The sequence below is a fragment of the Carassius auratus genome, chromosome 8 (assembly GCF_003368295.1).
Source record: "Carassius auratus strain Wakin chromosome 8, ASM336829v1, whole genome shotgun sequence".
Lineage (NCBI taxonomy): Eukaryota > Metazoa > Chordata > Actinopteri > Cypriniformes > Cyprinidae > Carassius > Carassius auratus.
In genome coordinates, this window is record NC_039250.1 from 358,721 (window position 1) to 384,634 (window position 25,914).

Sequence of the window (25,914 nt, forward strand, 5' to 3'; positions counted from 1 at the left end):
AGCAGTCGGTTCCTCTGAGGATGTTTAGAAAGTGTATTTTGTTATGTATGTGTGTTTCTGAGGTGTATTTTTAAATCGTTTTCAAATCCGGGAGATTATGAGATTAGAGCGCCCTCTATCGGACACACCTACCATCGCACCACGTGACACCAGAGGCGTGTAGAAATAATAATATTATTAGAATTGCGCTTACATAGTATTCAAACGCAATCCTTAGTTTTCAATTCAATCTTTGAATTATTAAAAATAATTAAAATAATTGTAACCGTTCAACACGCTAGCATCAGAGTAGACCATACCATTGCTGATGCGCAGGGTTGGTTGATTAAATACCAATGTGCTATAAAATACAAGGTGTATACCTTTGATATAGCTAACAAATTCTGTCTATCCACCTATAAGTGTTAGTAATAATAAAGTATTTCTAAATGTTATACATCCAAGCGATTCCAAACGCGGGAGTTGTGCGAACCTCCCTCTTCGCGCCGAATGGTTCAGTCTAAAGATGGCGGCTTCCATGCTGCAGCGTTGTCTGTCTCCTGTAAAAACATTTACTAAATGCGTCAGTTACACATCGATCGGTAAGTGTCAACATTTGTTGATCATAGTTACGCAGTCACACTAAATTCAGATCAGGATGAATATATACGCGTACGGGTGTGGTTTGTGTTGGAGCCGTGTGAGGAGGTGAATGAAGGTGAATCGTGAGACGCGTCCGTTTGAAGTTACCCGCGTGTTTCACTCAAATTAGTAGTTTTTTAAAATAAATATTATATTAATTATATAAATACGTTATCTGACTGTTCAAGTGATTATACTGAATCATTGTAAGTGACCGATTTAATAAATGGCTTAAGTGGCTTTGGATAAAAGCATATGCTAAATTAAAAAAAGATTAATTAACAGTTAATGAATGTTGTGTGTCAGTCAGGAGATGTCTGCTGTCCTCGGCGTACACAGACTCTACTGTCTGGGATCAGAGACCGAGAGACGTACAGGACCTGGGTGAGACACCTGCTCGTCTGTCTTCATTTCTCATTCTGTCTGGGTTTATTATAAAGCCTGTGTTCTGCAGGTCAGCTGGCCTCTCTGATGGACAGAACATACGCGAGGAAACTTCCGGTCAGCTCTCTGCTCATCGCCAGGGTGAGACATCATCTAACATTACATTATACACACAAACATTACATTATAAACACAAAACACGTGTGTGTCCCTGCAGCACAGAAGCAGTCATGAGTATCACAGACGTATATTTGTAGCAATAGACAACAATACATTGTATGAGTCACAATTATACATTTCTCTTTTATGACAAAAATCATTAGGATATTAAGTAAAGATCATGTTCCTTAAGTAAATTTCCTACAATAAATATATTAAAAGTAGTAATATGCATTGCTAAGAATTTCATTTGAACAACTTTAAAGATGATTTTCTCAATATTTAGATTTTTCTGTTGCTCTTTCAGATTCTAGTTTTTCAAATATTGTCCTCCTAACAAACCAGACATCAGTGTAGAGATGATTTAATGCGTGTATTTTGTTTAGTTCATAGATAACTTATCATCAAAAGAGGAAGTGGATCAAGCACAGTATTATCTTTATAAGTAAGTATCACTACAGGACTCTTTAATAAGGTTATTGACTGAGTTATATAGTGCATCTGTGGGGTTTGTTGATGTGTTGGTCTCCGCAGGTTTCGTCACAGTCCAAACTGCTGGTATCTTCGGGACTGGACCATCCACAGCTGGATCCGACACTGTCTTAAATACGGTGCCAGAGATAAAGCCCTATACTCGCTGAAGAACAAGGTCTGGACGATGGCGGATTATGCTTTCTCACTTCCGCTCACCCTGCATTTATTTGATTAAAAATACAGTAAAAATAGTGAAATATTATTAGAATGTAAAACAGCTGTTTTCTGAGTGAATCTGTGTTAAAGTGTAATTTATTTCTGTGATGCTCCGCTGTATTTTCAGCATCATTCCTCCATTAAAACCCTTTATTTGCCCGTAGGTTCAGTTTGGCATGTTTCCTGATGACTTCACCTTCAATCTTCTGATGGACTCCTTTATAAAAGACGAGGACTTTAAAGGTTTGTGATGCTGTGGTTGATTAGACATCTGCTCAAGACAAACACCGTGATGAGGAGTCTCTGATGTGTTCAATCCAGGAGCTTGTTCGGTGGTGGAGGAAGTGATGCTTCAGGAGTCGTTTGAGCGAGTCTCCACACAGATTCTGTCCCTTTATGCCCTCAGTAGATATCTGGCGACCAAGCCTGAGCTCAGTGTGAGTAGATCAGTGTGTGGAGGTGCTGCTGGATCCAGACGGGGTTGTATTCGTGAAGTGTCTGTGCTGTGTATGTTCAGTGGCAGGAGGAGAGGAGCATGGGAGCGTCTCTGATGTTGGCTGGACTGAAGCTGGAGAACTCCGTCGGATTCAGCGCTCGGCTTCTGGGATTGGCTCTTATTGGTGTGTATGCCTCAGTGATGGGAGAAACTAAGCTTTATTAAACTTTGAATCAACTGAGTCGATTCCTTTGCTAAATGATTCACTGATTCAAATGTGTTTTATTGCCACGTTGAACTTTTTTTTTCTTCCTAAGATTATGAGATTTACGTCATAATATTTAGAGGAGAAAGTCGTAATGCTACGAGAATAAAGTGGAAATGTTTCGAATTTTCACAAAGAAAATAGTAGGGGTGCTCCGATCAAGATCGGCCGATCGTTATGCGCATCTCATAGAGTACCTGTTACTACACAGAGCCGTTGTTAATAGAGAAGATGCGTGAATCCACTTCATTTTCAGCGTTTATTGGCGCATCTTCTCAATGTTTCGAGAATAAAGTCATAATATTATGACTTTATTCTCAAAACATTTCGACTTAATTCTCGTAATATTTAGACTATATTCCTGTAATATTATGACTTTATTCTCAAAACATTTCGACTTAATTCTCGTAATATTTAGACTATATTCCTGTAATATTATGACTTTATTCTCAAAACATTTCGACTTAATTCTCGTAATATTTAGACTATATTCCTGTAATATTATGACTTTATTCTCAAAACATTTCGACTTAATTCTCGTAATATTACGACTTAATTCTCGAAACATTTCGACTTTATTCTCGAAACATTTGGACTTAATTCTCGTAATATTACGACTTTATTCTCGAAACATTTCGACTTAATTCTCGAAACATTTCGACTTTATTCTAGAAACATTTCGACTTAATTCTCGTAATATTTCGACTTTATTCTCGAAACATTTGGACTTAATTCTTGTAATATTAAGACTTTATTCTCGAAACATTTCGACTTAATTCTCGAAACATTTCGACTTAATTCTCGTAATATTACGACTTTATTCTCTAAACATTTCGACTTAATTCTCGAAACATTATGACTTAATTCTCATAATATTTAGACTATATTCCTGTAATATTACGACTTTATTCTCTAAACATTTCGACTTAATTCTCGAAACATTATGACTTAATTCTCATAATATTTAGACTATATTCCTGTAATATTATGACTTAATTCTTGAAACATTTCGACTTAATTCTTGAAACATTTCGACTTAATTCTCGAAACATTTCGACTTAATTCTCGTAATATTACGACTTAATTCTCGAAACATTTCGACTTAATTCTCGAAACATTATGACTTAATTCTCATAATATTTAGACTATATTCCTGTAATATTACGACTTTATTCTCTAAACATTTCGACTTAATTCTCGAAACATTATGACTTAATTCTCATAATATTTAGACTATATTCCTGTAATATTATGACTTTATTCTCTAAACATTTCGACTTAATTCTTGAGACATTTCGACTTAATTCTTGAGACATTTCGACTTAATTCTTGAAACATTTCGACTTAATTCTCGAAACATTATGACTTAATTCTCATAATATTTAGACTATATTCCTGTAATATTATGACTTAATTCTCTAAACATTTCGACTTAATTCTCGAAACATTTCGACTTAATTCTCGTAATATTACGACTTTATTCTCTAAACATTTCAACTTAATTCTCGAAACATTATGACTTAATTCTCATAATATTTAGACTATATTCCTGTAATATTACGACTTTATTCTCTAAACATTTCGACTTAATTCTCGAAACATTATGACTTAATTCTCATAATATTTAGACTATATTCCTGTAATATTATGACTTAATTCTTGAAACATTTCGACTTAATTCTTGAGACATTATGACTTAATTCTCATAATATTTAGACTATATTCATGTAATATTACGACTTTATTCTCTAAACATTTCGACTTAATTCTCGAAACATTATGACTTAATTCTCATAATATTTAGACTATATTCCTGTAATATTATGACTTAATTCTTGAAACATTTCGACTTAATTCTTGAGACATTTCGACTTAATTCTTGAAGCATTTCGACTTAATTCTCGAAACATTTCGACTTAATTCTTGAAACATTTCGAATTTATTCTCGAAACATTTCGACTTAATTCTCGTAATATTACGACTTTATTCTAGAAACATTTCGACTTAATTCTCGTAATATTTCGACTTTATTCTCGAAACATTTGGACTTAATTCTTGTAATATTACGACTTTATTCTAGAAACATTTCGACTTAATTCTCGAAACATTATGACTTAATTCTCATAATATTTAGACTATATTCCTGTAATATTATGACTTTATTCTCTAAACATTTCGACTTAATTCTCGAAACATTATGACTTAATTCTCATAATATTTAGACTATATTCCTGTAATATTACGACTTTATTCTCTAAACATTTCGACTTAATTCTCGAAACATTATGACTTAATTCTCATAATATTTAGACTATATTCCTGTAATATTATGACTTAATTCTTGAGACATTTCGACTTAATTCTCGAAACATTTCGACTTAATTCTCGCAATATTTCGACTTTATTCTTGTAATTTTTCCACTTTATTCTCAAAACATTTCGACTTTATTCTCGAAACATTTTGACTTAATTCTATTAATAATATTATGACTTAATTCTCATAATATTTCAACTTAATTCTCGTAATATTTCGACTTTATTCTCAAAACTTTTCGACTTTATTCTCGAGACTTTTTGACTTTATTCTCGTAATATTACGACTTAATTCTCGAAACATTTCGACTTAATTCTCGAAACATTATGACTTAATTCTCATAATATTTAGACTATATTCCTGTAATATTACGACTTTATTCTATAAACATTTCGACTTAATTCTCGAAACATTATGACTTAATTCTCATAATATTTAGACTATATTCCTGTAATATTACGACTTTATTCTCTAAACATTTCGACTTAATTCTCGAAACATTATGACTTAATTCTCATAATATTTAGACTATATTCCTGTAATATTATGACTTAATTCTTGAAACATTTCGACTTAATTCTTGAGACATTTCGACTTAATTCTTGAAACATTTCGACTTAATTCTCGAAACATTTCGAATTTATTCTCGAAACATTTGGACTTAATTCTCGTAATATTACGACTTAATTCTCGAAACATTTCGACTTAATTCTCATAATATTTAGACTATATTCCTGTAATATTACGACTTTATTCTCTAAACATTTCGACTTAATTCTCGAAACATTATGACTTAATTCTCATAATATTTAGACTATATTCCTGTAATATTATGACTTAATTCTCATAATATTTAGACTATATTCCTGTAATATTACGACTTTATTCTCTAAACATTTCGACTTAATTCTCGAAACATTATGACTTAATTCTCATAATATTTAGACTATATTCCTGTAATATTATGACTTAATTCTCATAATATTTAGACTATATTCCTGTAATATTATGACTTTATTCTCTAAACATTTCGACTTAATTCTCGAAACATTATGACTTAATTCTCATAAAATTTAGACTATATTCCTGTAATATTATGACTTAATTCTCGAAACATTTGGACTTAATTCTCGTAATATTACGACTTTATTCTCTAAACATTTCGACTTAATTCTTGAGACATTTCGACTTAATTCTTGAGACATTTCGACTTAATTCTTGAAACATTTCGACTTAATTCTTGAAACATTTCGACTTAATTCTCGAAACATTTCGACTTAATTCTCGTAATATTACGACTTAATTCTCGAAACATTTCGACTTAATTCTCGAAACATTATGACTTAATTCTCATAATATTTAGACTATATTCCTGTAATATTACGACTTTATTCTCTAAACATTTCGACTTAATTCTCGAAACATTATGACTTAATTCTCATAATATTTAGACTATATTCCTGTAATATTACGACTTTATTCTCTAAACATTTCGACTTAATTCTCGAAACATTATGACTTAATTCTCATAATATTTAGACTATATTCCTGTAATATTATGACTTAATTCTTGAAACATTTCGACTTAATTCTTGAGACATTTCGACTTAATTCTTGAGACATTTCGACTTAATTCTTGAAGCATTTCGACTTAATTCTCGAAACTTTTCGACTTAATTCTCGAAACATTTCGAATTTATTCTCGAAACATTTGGACTTAATTCTCGTAATATTACGACTTTATTCTAGAAACATTTCGACTTAATTCTCGTAATATTACGACTTTATTCTAGAAACATTTCGACTTAATTCTCGTAATATTACGACTTTATTCTAGAAACATTTCGACTTAATTCTCGTAATATTACGACTTTATTCTAGAAACATTTCGACTTAATTCTCGTAATATTTCGACTTTATTCTCGAAACATTTCTACTTAATTCTCGTAATATTACGACTTTATTCTAGAAACATTTCGACTTAATTCTCGTAATATTACGACTTTATTCTAGAAACATTTCGACTTAATTCTCGTAATATTTCGACTTTATTCTCGAAACATTTGGACTTAATTCTTGTAATATTAAGACTTAATTCTCGAAACATTTGGACTTAATTCTTGTAATATTACGACTTTATTCTCTAAACATTTCGACTTAATTCTCGAAACATTATGACTTAATTCTCATAATATTTAGACTATATTCCTGTAATATTACGACTTTATTCTCTAAACATTTCGACTTAATTCTCGAAACATTATGACTTAATTCTCATAAAATTTAGACTATATTCCTGTAATATTATGACTTAATTCTCGAAACATTTGGACTTAATTCTCGTAATATTACGACTTTATTCTCTAAACATTTCGACTTAATTCTTGAGACATTTCGACTTAATTCTCGAAACATTTCGAATTTATTCTCGAAACATTTGGACTTAATTCTCGTAATATTACGACTTAATTCTCGAAACATTTGGACTTAATTCTCTAAACATTTCGACTTAATTCTCGAAACATTTCGACTTAATTCTCGTAATATTATGACTTAATTCTCATAATATTTAGACTTTATTCTTGTAATTTTTCCACTTTATTCTCAAAACATTTCGACTTTATTCTCGAAACATTTTGACTTAATTCTATTAATAATATTATGACTTAATTCTCATAATATTTCAACTTAATTATCGTAATATTTCGACTTTATTCTCAAAACTTTTCGACTTTATTCTCGAGACTTTTTGACTTTATTCTCGTAATATTACGACTTAATTCTCGAAACATTTCGACTTAATTCTCGAAACATTATGACTTAATTCTCATAATATTTAGACTATATTCCTGTAATATTACGACTTTATTCTCTAAACATTTCGACTTAATTCTCGAAACATTATGACTTAATTCTCATAATATTTAGACTATATTCCTGTAATATTACGACTTTATTCTCTAAACATTTCGACTTAATTCTCGAAACATTATGACTTAATTCTCATAATATTTAGACTATATTCCTGTAATATTATGACTTAATTCTTGAAACATTTCGACTTAATTCTTGAGACATTTCGACTTAATTCTTGAAACATTTCGACTTAATTCTCGAAACATTTCGAATTTATTCTCGAAACATTTGGACTTAATTCTCGTAATATTACGACTTAATTCTCGAAACATTTCGACTTAATTCTCATAATATTTAGACTATATTCCTGTAATATTACGACTTTATTCTCTAAACATTTCGACTTAATTCTCGAAACATTATGACTTAATTCTCATAATATTTAGACTATATTCCTGTAATATTATGACTTAATTCTCATAATATTTAGACTATATTCCTGTAATATTACGACTTTATTCTCTAAACATTTCGACTTAATTCTCGAAACATTATGACTTAATTCTCATAATATTTAGACTATATTCCTGTAATATTATGACTTAATTCTCATAATATTTAGACTATATTCCTGTAATATTATGACTTTATTCTCTAAACATTCCGACTTAATTCTCGAAACATTATGATTTAATTCTCATAATATTTAGACTATATTCCTGTAATATTATGACTTAATTCTCATAATACTTAGACTATATTCCTGTAATATTACGACTTTATTCTCTAAACATTTCGACTTAATTCTCGAAACATTATGACTTAATTCTCATAAAATTTAGACTATATTCCTGTAATATTATGACTTAATTCTCGAAACATTTGGACTTAATTCTCGTAATATTACGACTTTATTCTCTAAACATTTCGACTTAATTCTTGAGACATTTCGACTTAATTCTTGAGACATTTCGACTTAATTCTTGAAACATTTCGACTTAATTCTCGAAACATTTCGACTTAATTCTCGTAATATTACGACTTAATTCTCGAAACATTTCGACTTAATTCTCGAAACATTATGACTTAATTCTCATAATATTTAGACTATATTCCTGTAATATTACGACTTTATTCTCTAAACATTTCGACTTAATTCTCGAAACATTATGACTTAATTCTCATAATATTTAGACTATATTCCTGTAATATTACGACTTTATTCTCTAAACATTTCGACTTAATTCTCGAAACATTATGACTTAATTCTCATAATATTTAGACTATATTCCTGTAATATTACGACTTTATTCTCTAAACATTTCGACTTAATTCTCGAAACATTTCGACTTAATTCTTGAGACATTTCGACTTAATTCTTGAAGCATTTCGACTTAATTCTCGAAACTTTTCGACTTAATTCTCGAAACATTTCGAATTTATTCTCGAAACATTTGGACTTAATTCTCGTAATATTACGACTTAATTCTCGAAACATTTCGACTTAATTCTCGTAATATTACGACTTTATTCTAGAAACATTTCGACTTAATTCTCGTAATATTACGACTTTATTCTAGAAACATTTCGACTTAATTCTCGTAATATTTCGACTTTATTCTCGAAACATTTGGACTTAATTCTTGTAATATTAAGACTTAATTCTCGAAACATTTGGACTTAATTCTTGTAATATTACGACTTTATTCTCTAAACATTTCGACTTAATTCTCGAAACATTATGACTTAATTCTCATAATATTTAGACTATATTCCTGTAATATTACGACTTTATTCTTTAAACATTTCGACTTAATTCTCGAAACATTATGACTTAATTCTCATAAAATTTAGACTATATTCCTGTAATATTATGACTTAATTCTCGAAACATTTGGACTTAATTCTCGTAATATTACGACTTAATTCTCGAAACATTTCGACTTAATTCTCATAATATTTAGACTATATTCCTGTAATATTACGACTTTATTCTCTAAACATTTCGACTTAATTCTCGAAACATTATGACTTAATTCTCATAATATTTAGACTATATTCCTGTAATATTACGACTTTATTCTCGAAACATTTCGACTTAATTCTCGAAACATTATGACTTAATTCTCATAATATTTAGACTATATTCCTGTAATATTACTACTTTATTCTCTAAACATTTCGACTTAATTCTCGAAACATTATGACTTAATTCTCATAATATTTAACTATATTCCTGTAATATTACGACTTTATTCTCTAAACATTTCGACTTAATTCTCGAAACATTATGACTTAATTCTCATAATATTTAGACTATATTCCTGTAATATTATGACTTAATTCTTGAAACATTTCGACTTAATTCTCGAAACATTTCGAATTCATTCTCGAAACATTTGGACTTAATTCTCGTAATATTTAGACTATATTCCTGTAATATTATGACTTTATTCTCTAAACATTTCGACTTAATTCTCGAAACATTTCGACTTAATTCTCATAATATTTAGACTATATTCCTGTAATATTACGACTTTATTCTCTAAACATTTCGACTTAATTCTCGAAACATTATGACTTAATTCTCATAATATTTAGACTATATTCCTGTAATATTATGACTTAATTCTCATAATATTTAGACTATATTCCTGTAATATTACGACTTTATTCTCTAAACATTTCGACTTAATTCTCGAAACATTATGACTTAATTCTCATAATATTTAGACTATATTCCTGTAATATTATGACTTAATTCTCATAATATTTAGACTATATTCCTGTAATATTATGACTTTATTCTCTAAACATTTCGAATTAATTCTTGAGACATTTCGACTTAATTCTTGAGACATTTCGACTTAATTCTTGAAACATTTCGACTTAATTCTCGAAACATTTCGACTTAATTCTCGTAATATTACGACTTAATTCTCGAAACATTTCGACTTAATTCTCGAAACATTATGACTTAATTCTCATAATATTTAGACTATATTTCTGTATTATTACGACTTTATTCTCTAAACATTTCGACTTAATTCTCGAAACATTATGACTTAATTCTCATAATATTTAGACTATATTCCTGTAATATTACGACTTTATTCTCTAAACATTTCGACTTAATTCTCGAAACATTATGACTTAATTCTCATAATATTTAGACTATATTCCTGTAATATTATGACTTAATTCTTGAAACATTTCGACTTAATTCTTGAGACATTTCGACTTAATTCTTGAAACATTTCGACTTAATTCTCGAAACATTTCGACTTAATTCTCGAAACATTTCGAATTTATTCTCGAAACATTTGGACTTAATTCTCGTAATATTACGACTTAATTCTCGAAACATTTCGACTTAATTCTCATAATATTTAGACTATATTCCTGTAATATTACGACTTTATTCTCTAAACATTTCGACTTAATTCTCGAAACATTATGACTTAATTCTCATAATATTTAGACTATATTCCTGTAATATTATGACTTAATTCTCATAATATTTAGACTATATTCATGTAATATTACGACTTTATTCTCTAAACATTTCGACTTAATTCTCGAAACATTATGACTTAATTCTCATAATATTTAGACTATATTCCTGTAATATTATGACTTAATTCTCATAATATTTAGACTATATTCCTGTAATATTATGACTTTATTCTCTAAACATTTCGACTTAATTCTTGAGACATTTCGACTTAATTCTTGAGACATTTCGACTTAATTCTTGAGACATTTCGACTTAATTCTTGAGACATTTCGACTTAATTCTTGAAACATTTCGACTTAATTCTCGAAACATTTCGACTTAATTCTCGTAATATTACGACTTAATTCTCGAAACATTTCGACTTAATTCTCGAAACATTATGACTTAATTCTCATAATACTTAGACTATATTCCTGTAATATTACGACTTTATTCTCTAAACATTTCGACTTAATTCTCGAAACATTATGACTTAATTCTCATAATATTTAGACTATATTCCTGTAATATTACGACTTTATTCTCTAAACATTTCGACTTAATTCTCGAAACATTATGACTTAATTCTCATAATATTTAGACTATATTCCTGTAATATTATGACTTAATTCTTGAAACATTTCGACTTAATTCTTGAGACATTTCGACTTAATTCTTGAAGCATTTCGACTTAATTCTCGAAACTTTTCGACTTAATTCTCGAAACATTTCGAATTTATTCTCGAAACATTTGGACTTAATTCTCGTAATATTACGACTTAATTCTCGAAACATTTCGACTTAATTCTCGTAATATTACGACTTTATTCTAGAAACATTTCGACTTAATTCTCGTAATATTACGACTTTATTCTAGAAACATTTCGACTTAATTCTCGTAATATTACGACTTTATTCTCGAAACATTTGGACTTAATTCTTGTAATATTAAGACTTAATTCTCGAAACATTTGGACTTAATTCTTGTAATATTACGACTTTATTCTAGAAACATTTCGACTTAATTCTCGTAATATTTCGACTTTATTCTCGAAACATTTGGACTTAATTCTTGTAATATTAAGACTTTATTCTCGAAACATTTGGACTTAATTCTTGTAATATTACGACTTTATTCTCTAAACATTTCGACTTAATTCTCGAAACATTATGACTTAATTCTCATAATATTTAGACTATATTCCTGTAATATTACGACTTTATTCTCTAAACATTTCGACTTAATTCTCGAAACATTATGACTTAATTCTCATAAAATTTAGACTATATTCCTGTAATATTATGACTTAATTCTCGAAACATTTGGACTTAATTCTCGTAATATTACGACTTTATTCTCTAAACATTTCGACTTAATTCTTGAGACATTTCGACTTAATTCTCGAAACATTTCGAATTTATTCTCGAAACATTTGGACTTAATTCTCGTAATATTACGACTTAATTCTCGAACATTTCGACTTAATTCTCGTAATATTACGACTTAATTCTCGTAATATTACGACTTAATTCTCGAAACATTTCGACTTAATTCTCATAATATTTAGACTATATTCCTGTAATATTACGACTTTATTCTCTAAACATTTCGACTTAATTCTCGAAACATTATGACTTAATTCTCATAATATTTAGACTATATTCCTGTAATATTATGACTTAATTCTCATAATATTTAGACTATATTCCTGTAATATTACGACTTAATTCTCGAAACATTTCGACTTAATTCTCGTAATATTACGACTTAATTCTCGTAATATTACGACTTAATTCTCGAAACATTTCGACTTAATTCTCGAAACATTATGACTTAATTCTCATAATATTTAGACTATATTCCTGTAATATTACTACTTTATTCTCTAAACATTTCGACTTAATTCTCGAAACATTATGACTTAATTCTCATAATATTTAACTATATTCCTGTAATATTACGACTTTATTCTCTAAACATTTCGACTTAATTCTCGAAACATTATGACTTAATTCTCATAATATTTAGACTATATTCCTGTAATATTATGACTTAATTCTTGAAACATTTCGACTTAATTCTCGAAACATTTCGAATTTATTCTCGAAACATTTGGACTTAATTCTCGTAATATTACGACTTAATTCTCGAAACATTTCGACTTAATTCTCATAATATTTAGACTATATTCCTGTAATATTACGACTTTATTCTCTAAACATTTCGACTTAATTCTCGAAACATTATGACTTAATTCTCATAATATTTAGACTATATTCCTGTAATATTATGACTTAATTCTCATAATATTTAGACTATATTCCTGTAATATTACGACTTTATTCTCTAAACATTTCGACTTAATTCTCGAAACATTATGACTTAATTCTCATAATATTTAGACTATATTCCTGTAATATTATGACTTAATTCTCATAATATTTAGACTATATTCCTGTAATATTATGACTTTATTCTCTAAACATTTCGAATTAATTCTTGAGACATTTCGACTTAATTCTTGAGACATTTCGACTTAATTCTTGAAACATTTCGACTTAATTCTCGAAACATTTCGACTTAATTCTCGTAATATTACGACTTAATTCTCGAAACATTTCGACTTAATTCTCGAAACATTATGACTTAATTCTCATAATATTTAGACTATATTCCTGTAATATTACGACTTTATTCTCTAAACATTTCGACTTAATTCTCGAAACATTATGACTTAATTCTCATAATATTTAGACTATATTCCTGTAATATTACGACTTTATTCTCTAAACATTTCGACTTAATTCTCGAAACATTATGACTTAATTCTCATAATATTTAGACTATATTCCTGTAATATTATGACTTAATTCTTGAAACATTTCGACTTAATTCTTGAGACATTTCGACTTAATTCTTGAAGCATTTCGACTTAATTCTCGAAACATTTCGACTTAATTCTCGAAACATTTCGAATTCATTCTCGAAACATTTGGACTTAATTCTCGTAATATTACGACTTAATTCTCGAAACATTTCGACTTAATTCTCGTAATATTACGACTTTATTCTAGAAACATTTCGACTTAATTCTCGTAATATTACGACTTTATTCTCTAAACATTTCGACTTAATTCTCGTAATATTTCGACTTTATTCTCGAAACATTTGGACTTAATTCTTGTAATATTAAGACTTAATTCTCGAAACATTTGGACTTAATTCTTGTAATATTACGACTTTATTCTCTAAACATTTCGACTTAATTCTCGAAACATTATGACTTAATTCTCATAATATTTAGACTATATTCCTGTAATATTACGACTTTATTCTCTAAACATTTCGACTTAATTCTCGAAACATTATGACTTAATTCTCATAATATTTAGACTATATTCCTGTAATATTACTACTTTATTCTCTAAACATTTCGACTTAATTCTCGAAACATTATGACTTAATTCTCATAATATTTAACTATATTCCTGTAATATTACGACTTTATTCTCTAAACATTTCGACTTAATTCTCGAAACATTATGACTTAATTCTCATAATATTTAGACTATATTCCTGTAATATTATGACTTAATTCTTGAAGCATTTCGACTTAATTCTCGAAACATTTCGACTTAATTCTAGAAACATTTCGAATTTATTCTCGAAACATTTCGACTTAATTCTCGTAATATTTCGACTTTATTCTAGAAACATTTCGACTTAATTCTCGTAATATTTCGACTTTATTCTCGAAACATTTCGACTTAATTCTCGAAACATTATGACTTAATTCTCATAATATTTAGACTATATTCCTGTAATATTACGACTTTATTCTCTAAACATTTCGACTTAATTCTCGAAACATTATGACTTAATTCTCATAATATTTAGACTATATTCCTGTAATATTACGACTTTATTCTCTAAACATTTCGACTTAATTCTCGTAATATTACGACTTTATTCTCTAAACATTTCGACTTAATTCTCGAAACATTATGACTTAATTCTCATAATATTTAGACTATATTCCTGTAATATTACGACTTTATTCTCTAAACATTTCGACTTAATTCTCGAAACATTATGACTTAATTCTCATAATATTTAGACTATATTCCTGTAATATTATGACTTAATTCTTGAGACATTTCGACTTAATTCTCGAAACATTTCGACTTAATTCTCGCAATATTTCGACTTAATTCTCGAAACATTATGACTTAATTCTCATAATATTTAGACTATATTCCTGTAATATTATGACTTAATTCTTGAGACATTTCGACTTAATCCTCGAAACATTTCGACTTAATTCTCGCAATATTTCGACTTAATTCTCGAAACATTATGACTTAATTCTCATAATATTTAGACTATATTCCTGTAATATTATGACTTAATTCTTGAGACATTTCGACTTAATTCTCGAAACATTTCGACTTAATTCTCGCAATATTTCGACTTTATTCTTGTAATTTTTCCACTTTATTCTCAAAACATTTCGACTTTATTCTCGAAACATTTTGACTTGATTCTAATAATAATATTATGACTTAATTCTCATAATATTTCAACTTAATTCTCGTAATATTTCGACTTTATTCTCAAAACTTTTCGACTTTATTCTCGAGACTTTTCGACTTTATTCTCGTAATATTATGACTTTAATCTAGTAAGTAAAAAAAAAAAAAAAATTTCAACGCGTCACTGTCACATTTAGTTTATTCGTACAGCATCATCTTTTAGTTTCAGTCTTTCAGAAAAACCGATGACGAATTGTGCCTTATTTGTAAACTAATCTGTGGTAAAATGAAGTGAACAAAGGACCAAGTTCTTAGTGATGTGTGCTGAAATTTCTTCAAGCTGTAGCTTCGACAGACTGACTTCAATATAAGCTTATAGTACAATGACTTCTTATATGTCAGAAGATCAAGGGAATTGTGGTCTCTCAGTTCATGACCCCTTTAATAAAATGTTAATATTCGGAATCAGTTTAAAGAAAAAAATTCTTTTTCAATTTTTGTTATTTTAATTTAGTTACTTTTTTAAATGTTTTTTATTTTATTTCAAGTAACAAAAAAAAAAGTAGTTTTTATGTTCAGTTTTAGTTTTAGTTAACTATAAAAACACTTCTGATTGGAACCCAAAGCCAGTCTAATTGCACCCGTCCTCTTTGCACCAGATTTGTTAACTATCTGTTCAGGAAACTCATGCACTATTTTGCAAATATGTTGTTTTGCACGTCCTCCGATTCTAGAGTTCTCTGTCTGAACGTCTCCTCTCCCGATCGTGTCTCCAGGTAAAGTCGAGCTGTCCCGAGGGATTCACGCCGTGTTTCACGAGATGCCCCTGATCTGGACCTCTGGTTATCTTGGGCGAGCCCTCGCCGTCATGAACACTGTGTGTGACTTCAGAGACGTCAAGTTATCGGAGGAAGTTGTGAGTGTTTACAGAGATAACTAATTGACCATAATGAGGTACGGATTTATCTCATCTGAGGGAAAAGTTTAAAGAGAAACAACATGAATAATGTTTTTGAAGTAAATCTTTGAGATCACTGCACTGAAGTCATAAAACGACTGAGATACTGAAGAAAAATGATTAAAATAATAATTTGCAGAGAAAAAAAAAAGTTTGTTTCTTCAGATCAGGTTTGGAGAAATGTAGCACTGCATCAGTGTCTCATCAATGGATGCGCTGCAGTGAATGGGTGCCGTCAGAATGAGAGTCTGATAAAAACATCACAATAATCCACAGCACTCCAGTCCATCAGTGAACATCTGGAGAAGACAAAACCTGAAACACATCCAGCATTAAGATGATTTTAACTCAAACACATAGAGTCTATAATCCAGAATAACACTTCCTCCAGTGAAGACGTGTTCTGGTCTGAATCAGGAGAGAAATCTGCACAGATCAAGCAGCGTTTAAACAGATCTAAACTAATCTGTGAGAGACAACAGCAGATTAGTGCATCTGCTAAATGAACAAGTGTAATGCGGTGTGATTGAGTTGTTGATCTCTGTGTCTTGCAGCTGGATCACGTGGAGAAGATCCTGAGGGATCTGTCAGTGAACGCTGATGGACCAAACGTCTCTGACACGTCGCTGGAGGAAGAAGATGAGCTGGAGACACAGAAACTACCAGAGTACATCAGCCGCTTCAACGTTAGTGCTTCTCACTTTACATGCACTAAACATTCATGCATTCATATAAACGCCTTTTAGACTTGATCACAGAGTGGGGAATTGGTAATACATGTAAACAGATGAATTAAAAAAGCTGTATCACAGGTATATTTGTAGCATATGCTATAGATACAGATCCAGCTCTAGATGCTATGTGTTGATGTGTGAGCTGGTGTTTTGTTAGGAGCTGAAGGAGCGACTGGTGTCCCAGGACAGGATCGACTCGAGGAGCCTGGGGTCTCTGGTGTCGTCTCTGACGCAGCAGACGCTGGCGCTCTGTGAAGACGCAGATATAGCTGAGTATCAGCAGACGGTGAGCGTCTGGGAGGCAGAGCGCCAGCAGCTCATTCAGAGAGAGAGAGAGACGAGAGAGAAGAACCAGAAGAGCAGACTGTGACACACAGCATTGTTTGTCGTGTTTATTGTCTTTGGTTGGGTCGATTGAGAGAGGGGTTGTGTGTTAATGTTATTTGGATTCCTTTTCAACGCTCTGTAAATCTGAACAGTATAAATAAACATTGAAAATACTCTTATATTTAGTCTCGGTCCTTTCATACTGTATGCAGTGGAATAACAGGATTTACACAGTTTGGGTTTTCTGAAAGAGGTCTCTTCTGCTCGCCAAATCTGCTTTGATATGATTAAAAAACAGTTTAAAAATTATGAAATATTATTCTAGTGTAAATCATCTGTTTTCTGTGTGAATCTGTGTTAAAGTGTAATGTATTTCTGTGATGCTCCGCTGTATTTTCAGCATCATTCCTCCAGTCTTCAGTGTCACATGATCTTCAGAAATCATGAAAATAATTTCAGATTATCAAAGATTGGAGTAAGAAAGGCTTTCATTCGTCAAGGATGCATTAAATTAATCAAAAGTGACAGTAGAGACGTGTTACAAAATGTTTCCATTTCACATAAATGCTGTTCTTTTAAACTTTCTGTGAATCCTGAAAAATAAAATACATCAGTTTCACAGAAATATTGTGCAGCACAACTGTGTTCAACACTGATGATAATCAGACATGTTTCTTGAGCAGTAAATCATCATATTTTCATGATTTCTGAAGATCATGTGACACTGAAGACTGGAGGAATGATGCTGAAATACAGCGGAGCATCACAGAAATACATTACACTTTAACACAGATTCACACAGAAAACAGATGATTACATTAGAATAATATTACACCATTTTTACTGTATTTTTGATCAAATAAATGGTGAGCTGAAGAGACTTCTCTAGTAATTGCAATCTTTTGACCAGCACTTGTACTTTTTCCTTATTTGTCACACCGGTCAGTTTCTCCATCATCATCATCATCTCGTCTCTGTGTGTGTGTGTGTGTGTGTGTGTGTGTGTGTTTCATCTCATGAATTACTCAACACTGTAACTGATCCGCTTCCAGCTCAAACAGACGGCACATCTGCGATCATTACGCTTCGACATCTTAAACGTTTCTTCAGTTCATCAGCGTTTCCTTTCCTCTGAACACACTCCCCGACTGCGCTCACACAATCCCACAATCCCCGGCACAAAACACATTCTGTGAGTGTCGCTGCTTGTCAGGAGACTCTTATCAGGAGGAATTATGTGACCGTTTCGAATTCTTGAATTTTTGCCCTGCTGAAATTGGTGTGATTTCAGCCTGTTCTTTTCCTGTAAATCAGCATCTCTGGAATAGTGTGTGTGTTTATGGTCTGTTAAATGAAACTCCAATCTCCTCCGATCTTCCTCTATTCAAACTCTTCTGCATTCATTCTGGCTGCTGTTCAACCTGGAAACACACAAACATTCCTCCACATTGTGTTTCACGTTTCCCAAACCTTTCTACATCCAACCTGAACCGGAGTACTTGATGGTGTTCAGGAGCCTTGTTTATGTATGCAAAGTTTAGAAAAATAAAAAGAAGTCACCGAGGCTGCATTTATGTGTTCAAAAACACAGTAAAAATTATGATATATTTTTATAATGTAAATCATCTGTTTTCTGTGTGAATCTGTGTTAAAGTGTAATTTATTTCTGTGATGCTCCGCTGTATTTTCAGCATCATTCCTCCAGTCTTCTGATAAACAAACATTCAAAAGTTTGGGTTAAGTACTTTAAAAAAAAAATGCATTAATGCAATGCACTAAATTGATAAAAAGTAACAGTTAAAACATTCATAATGTTACAAAAGCTTTCTATTTCAAACAAATTAAGCTTTGATCACAGTTATAAATAACATATATATACACATAGAAAAAAAAGCTATTTTAAATTATAATATTTCATATTTTTACTGTTCAAACATGAAGAAGAGACTTCAAAAGCATGTAAAACTTGCAGTTATTACAAACGTATTGATGCAATATAAGCAAATATTAATAACGGATCACATATCAGTCATCAGCCGATAAAATAAGCGATGTTTTTTATTTCATGTGCATTGCTATAATTAAAAAAGTCTTATGTGTCAGCATTATATTGAATCATCCTGTTCATTAATCTTCATGCATGTTTTGTGGCTATGCCTGAACAGATTTTCAGGATTGTTCTTGATTTAAACTGAGAATGATTTTGGGAACGGGGATGTGGATCATCAATCATGTTTAATCCGAGGTTATTTTTTCCACCAAACCTGATTAGTGTAATTGGTGACATGTCAGATTTAATATCTGTGTTAGTGGTTTCATGTGTCATTTCATCATAAATGTCCCGTCTGTAAGTGACAGCCACTAAACCAATCAGATGTATTCTGGGACTTTTTATGCAGTAATCGTATCATGATGCAGCACAGGACTGAATGTAATTGAATTGTGTTTCTGCCAATCAAACGCTGTTCATGTGAAACCAATCTGAGGTTTATTCTAATCATATTTTCATCCTTTTCCAGGACTTTTAATAAGATGCATTGCTAACCCAACCCGACGTTAGACCGTGTCTTGTCAAATCTCCATTACTTGTGGTTTTTGTTCTTTGAATTGGATAAATGGCAGTGTTTTGTTGTCCTGAGATATTGAGCCTCTGCCAATCTAAACAGTTTACTTCTGATCCAGACAACACTGAGATGCTTTTGTTTGAGAGCCTTCACTGTTATCATGAGCAGATCCTGTCCTCCGCAGAGAGAAAGATCATTTATGAATCATAGATGGATGTAGAGTATGACCTCACATCACACTTTTAACATTAACAACCATAGAAGAAATCCCCAGAAACCAGAACTGTCTTATTATATCACATTGTTTGTGGTAATATTTTAATGTTATTGTTTTTGTTTTATTTATTTTGCTACAGATTTAGTTTAGTTTATTTTATTTGAAGTGACAAAAAGTTTGTATTGTTTAGATATTATTATGGATGTTTTGGATTAGTTTTAATATAGTTTAACATTTTCTGGTTTCATTTTAATTTTTATAGATTTTTTTATTTGTTTATTTTTTCAGTTTTAGTTTTAGTCATTTTAAAGTTAATAAAAATTTGAAATGTTGCCTTGGCAACTAGATTAAATAATATAAGTTTAAGGTTTTATTTTTATTTATTTCTGTTTACTTTATTTTACACATCAGACACTATTATTGTTTTTATTAATATTTAGAATTATTGTTTTTATATAATATTTTTATTTCAAGTAACATCATTTTAATATTATTTATTTAACATTTTCTGTTTTAATTTTAATTGTAATAATTTTGTTGTTTATTTTTGTCTTTTTTGTATGTTTATTTTTTTATTAATTTTTATTTTAGTTTTAGTCATTTTAAAGTTAATAAAATTGAGAAATGTTGCCTTGGAAACTAGATAAATAAATAAAATAAGTTTTAGGTTTTATTTTTTTATTTCTGTTTATCTTATTTCAATCATTTATTAAATCAGTTTTTAAATGTTCTATTTTCATGTTATTTTTAGTTGTTTGAGTAATTTTTGTTGTGTTTTGTGATTTTATTTTGGTTTTTTTTAATGTTTGTTTATATTTTTATTTCAGTTTTAGTTATTTTGTTTGTTTAGTAACTTTATTTTATTTCAAGTAACAAAATGTTAGTATTATTTAGATACTATTATAGTTTTATGGATGTTTTGAATTAGTTTTATATAGTTTAACATTTCCTGTTTTAATCTGAATTATACTAATTTTGTTGTGTAGTTTTGTAAGTTTTATTGTTTTGTTTAATGTGTCTATTTTTATTTCAATTTTAGTTTTAGTCATTTTGAAGTTAATAAAAATTAGAAATGATGAAATAAAATAAGTTTAAGGTTTTATTTGTATTTATTTTATTTCAAGTAACATTTTTTTTTACCAACTTTTACCATGTATCTCTTATGCACAGAATATAATGCAGCATCTGTTAAAAATGTATCTCAAAATAAATGTGAAGCTACAGAAGCTTGGAAAGAAAGAGTGATTTTGGGCTGGTTCCCTGGAGAACAGACGAGTCTCTGCTTGTTCCTTCTAAAAGGTAGATGTTGTTTAGAAATAGAAACAAGAGCCAAAACCTCCTCATGCAGTCGAGATTGGCTTATGATCACACATTCATAAACTTACCACAGTTATAGAGCTACTTTATTAATTTGAATATTATCTTTGAGGTTACACAAGTATAAACTTGTACAGTAAGCATCTATCTGTGTAAAGCAGTTTGGAAAAGTGATATCTGATAAACATGCATTTGTTATACATACATGATTTACTTGTGCTTTACTTAATATCCTGATGATTTTTGTCATAAAAGAGAAATGTATAATTGTGACTCATATTGTTGTGTATATGTCTGTGCTCCTGATGACTGCTTCTGTGCTGCAGGACACATGTGAGAGACAGAAGAAGGGGCGGATCACTCAGTCATGACTTTATTCGCTTCACTGCAGGATTTAGGGAAGCAGCTCCTGCAAAATGACACTTGGAGAAGCTGGAGATGGACAACAGCACCGGGGCGCGCAGGATGGAGCCCACCATCCCGGCCATCATGTTCATCTTTGGAGTCATCAGCAACCTGATCGCCATCGTGGTGCTCTGCAAGTCCCGGAGGGAGCAGAAGGAGACCACCTTCTACACGCTGGTCTGCGGTCTGGCGGTCACGGATCTGCTGGGAACCGTCCTCGCCAGTCCGGTGACCATCGCCACTTATGTGAAGGGCGCGTGGCCGGATGGAGACCCCCTGTGTCAGTACTTCGGCTTCGTTCTGCTCTTCTTCTCCCTCGCGGGACTGAGCATCATCTGCGCCATGTCCGTCGAGAGATACATGGCCATCAATCACGCGTACTTCTACAACGGCCACGTGGATCAGAAGCTCGCGGGAGTCACGCTGCTCGCTATTTACGCGTCTAACATACTGTTCTGCGCGCTCCCGAGCGCGGGGTTTGGAGAGGTGAAGATGCAGTATCCTCAAACCTGGTGCTTCATCGAGTGGCGGACCAACGTGAGCGCGCACGCCGCGTTTTCCTTCATGTACGCGGGCTGCAGCTCGCTGCTGATCCTGGTGACGGTGGTCTGTAACGTGCTGGTGTGCGCCGCGCTCATCCGGATGCACCGGGGGTTCGTCCGGCGCACGTCGCTCGGCACAGACCCGGGCAGAGCGTCTGATCCCGGCAGGAGCCGCAGCTTCAGGCGCCTCGCTGGCGCGGAGATCCAGATGGTGATTCTGCTCATCGCCACCTCCGCAGTCGTGCTCATCTGCTCCATTCCGCTCGTCGTAAGTTCTTGTGATTAAAAAAAATAATAATAATTTTTTTCTCATGTCATTACATTGTTTAGAGCGCAAAAAAAACCGTTTTTTTTCCCATAAACTGTTTTATTCATATATTATTATGCTATGTTCTCCACAGACATATCTGAAGCTTTTTACTTTAAAAAGTTATGACTAGTTTCTAAGGAAACAAATTCGATGACAACATTTTTAAGACTAGTTTAAGCAGTTTATGAAAAGTCCTGTTTTTAAAACAATACAAATACATGAATAGACATGAAAAGAAAAAACGGGGGATTTTTTTAATTAAATTTTTTTTTAAATCACAAACCAATTTTTATTTTTCTTACCAAACTTTATGTAAAGATGATTTTCAATTATGTTATGAAATATATATCTATTTTTTAATTTATTTATGAAAATTGTGTGTAAAATGGTCACAAATGTGTTTTCCCATTATATACAATGTATCTATAAACTGTATCTAATTTGCATATTAAAATATTTTGCTTTTTTTTTGCAACATGGAATGAAAAAATTAGTGCAAAAATGGGAGTCATAATTGGCAAGATTTTCCTAATATCCAATATTTCATAGGAATATTGATATATAATTTTCCCCCTATTCATTTTGTTGTCATCCTTTCTCTCTCCAATCACTGCTGCTCTCCTCAGATATGAAAACTAGAGCTTTCTCACACTGCTTCGTGATTTTCCTCTCCATTTGTTTCTGCATTGTGCAGCAGATTGCAAAATGGTTTCATGTTATTTTGTCAAATGCATGTAGAGTTGGTAACCAAACCATGTCATTTTTTAGGTCCAGGTGTTTCTCAACCAACTTTACAAGACGCCGGTGGAGAAACGTTTAGATAAAAATCCAGATCTGCTGGCGATCCGGTTTGCCTCGACCAACCCCATTCTAGATCCCTGGATCTACATCCTGCTGCGTAAAGCGGTTCTCTCGAAGGTGATGGAGAACATCAAGTGTCTCTTCTGTAAGATCGGCTCTCAGATGCCGCAGGGACACAACAGCTTCCACTGCATGGACGGAGCGCAGGTGTCCTCCATCATCTCCAGAGAGCTGAAGGAGGCCATGAACACCTCACAGACGGTTCTATATCCACCTGAGAGCTGCCTGGACACCTGTCAATCAAACCAGTGTGGGCGGAGCTTGTCTGACGCTTCTTCTCAATCCTCCAATTGGAACAGTTTAGACAGTCGATTGAAAGATCCACCCTTACAAGTGACTTTAACCAATGAGACGTTTCAAGAGAAGAGCATTTAACTCCTCCTGGCGTGCTTGTGTTCATTTCAGATCAGGGGAGTGCAATGTAAATGTCATTAAAGGAACAGTTACCCCAAAAAAATTAAAATGTGCTCAGGATCATTCAAGATCAGGATGAGTTTGTTTCTGTAGAAATGCAGCACTGCATCAGTGTCTCATCAATGGATGCTCTGCAGTGAATGGGTGCCGTCAGAATGAGATAAAAACATCACAATAATCCACAGCACTCCAGTCCATCAGTGAACATCTGGAGAAGACAAAACCTGAAACACATCCAGCATTAAGATGATTTTAACTCAAACACATAGAGTCTATAATCCAGAATAATGCAAAAAAACATCTAAATCACAGCTGTTTGGACTCTCATTCTGACGGCACCCATTCACTGCAGAGACCCATCAAATCTGCTGAAGAAACACGGATTCCACTCTTGTTTCGATCAGTTTGGTAAATACTGTACACATGTGTGTTTGTTTTCCAAAAGAGTTCAAATCAGTCAGATCTAGATCAACTAAAGCAAGCCCCGCAGGAAATAACCTTGAGATGTTTGCGTTGTGTGTCCTGCTTCCCAAACAACAGACACATGAACAAACTCGATGCTCTTGATCACCTGATTACAGACCGTCAGGATCCTCAGGAAATGACTGAACACTGGGATCAGAAGCAGGTTTAACGTTCAGGACCATCACTGTAGAAATGTGCAGCGATCTGTTGTTTCTGGACTCGACTCGGTGCTGTGGTTGTGTTTAATCGAATGTGATTGTGTTTAACGTCTGATGAAACCCAGAGCTTCAGGCGAGGAATCTGCTAACCGTCTAATGCTTTCATAAACAGTGTACGGATGCGTTTACAGGCTTCAGAGATCAAACCCTTCCCATGAAACGTTTGCCAATCATAATTAATCTTTGTTTAAAACGGACTTCATTAAGATACTGTAGTATTGATTGCATAACCTTTTCATTTCTTTAGGCATTTTAAAAAATAATGTCAAATCAGAAAGTAAAGGGGAAAATATACAGCAAAATTAGCTTTCTTCATAAGTGTTTCTGTCTTGTTTTCCAATCTAAACATCCTGAAATCAACATTTACTCCAGAACTAAAATGACTTACTGTCAAATAAGGCTTCTTGTTTTTTTGTAAAATGTATAAAAAATTAATTAAGTTTATGCTTGAAATTAAAAGAATTGTTCAAATGGAAAACAGGTTCTTTTTCTGACTAGCAGATATTTTTTCTTTGTTTTAAGTATAAATGTAATTCATTTATATATATATATATATATATATATATATATATATATATATATATATATATATATATATATATACAAAGATTTAATATCTCAAGATTTTATGCAACTCAAGTAGATGTGTCTTTATTTAAGAATGTTTATATATTTGAACTGGAAAACAAGACAAAAATACTGAGAAAGACATCTTTTTTTCAGTGTATTTTTTTCATAATTTATAAAATGGCACTATTTATTTTTTAATTAGTTACCATATTAAATAGTAGAAATTTAGTCTTATAATACATCTGTGTTCATGCTGAT

The 25,914-nt window shown here is 31.5% G+C and overlaps 2 protein-coding genes across 2 annotated transcripts; both read left to right on the forward strand.

Annotated features, from left to right (window-relative positions):
- Window positions 1-467: 467 nt before the first annotated feature.
- LOC113106883 (28S ribosomal protein S27, mitochondrial) lies at window positions 468-17,952 on the forward strand. Its single transcript, XM_026268894.1, has 11 exons — window positions 468-581; window positions 928-1,005; window positions 1,076-1,146; window positions 1,551-1,609; window positions 1,699-1,813; window positions 2,019-2,097; window positions 2,176-2,291; window positions 2,372-2,474; window positions 16,531-16,670; window positions 17,267-17,398; window positions 17,604-17,952. Exons 1-11 carry the CDS (start codon window positions 506-508, stop codon window positions 17,814-17,816), a joined length of 1,182 nt encoding a protein of 393 aa, XP_026124679.1. The 5' UTR covers window positions 468-505; the 3' UTR covers window positions 17,817-17,952.
- A 4,089-nt stretch (window positions 17,953-22,041) lies between these two features.
- On the forward strand, window positions 22,042-24,481 carry LOC113106706 (prostaglandin E2 receptor EP4 subtype-like). The gene is made up of 2 exons (XM_026268749.1): window positions 22,042-23,086; window positions 23,897-24,481. The coding sequence occupies exons 1-2, from the start codon at window positions 22,310-22,312 to the stop codon at window positions 24,362-24,364; spliced, it is 1,245 nt and encodes a 414-aa protein (XP_026124534.1). The 5' UTR covers window positions 22,042-22,309; the 3' UTR covers window positions 24,365-24,481.
- The last annotated feature ends 1,433 nt before the right edge of the window (window positions 24,482-25,914 follow it).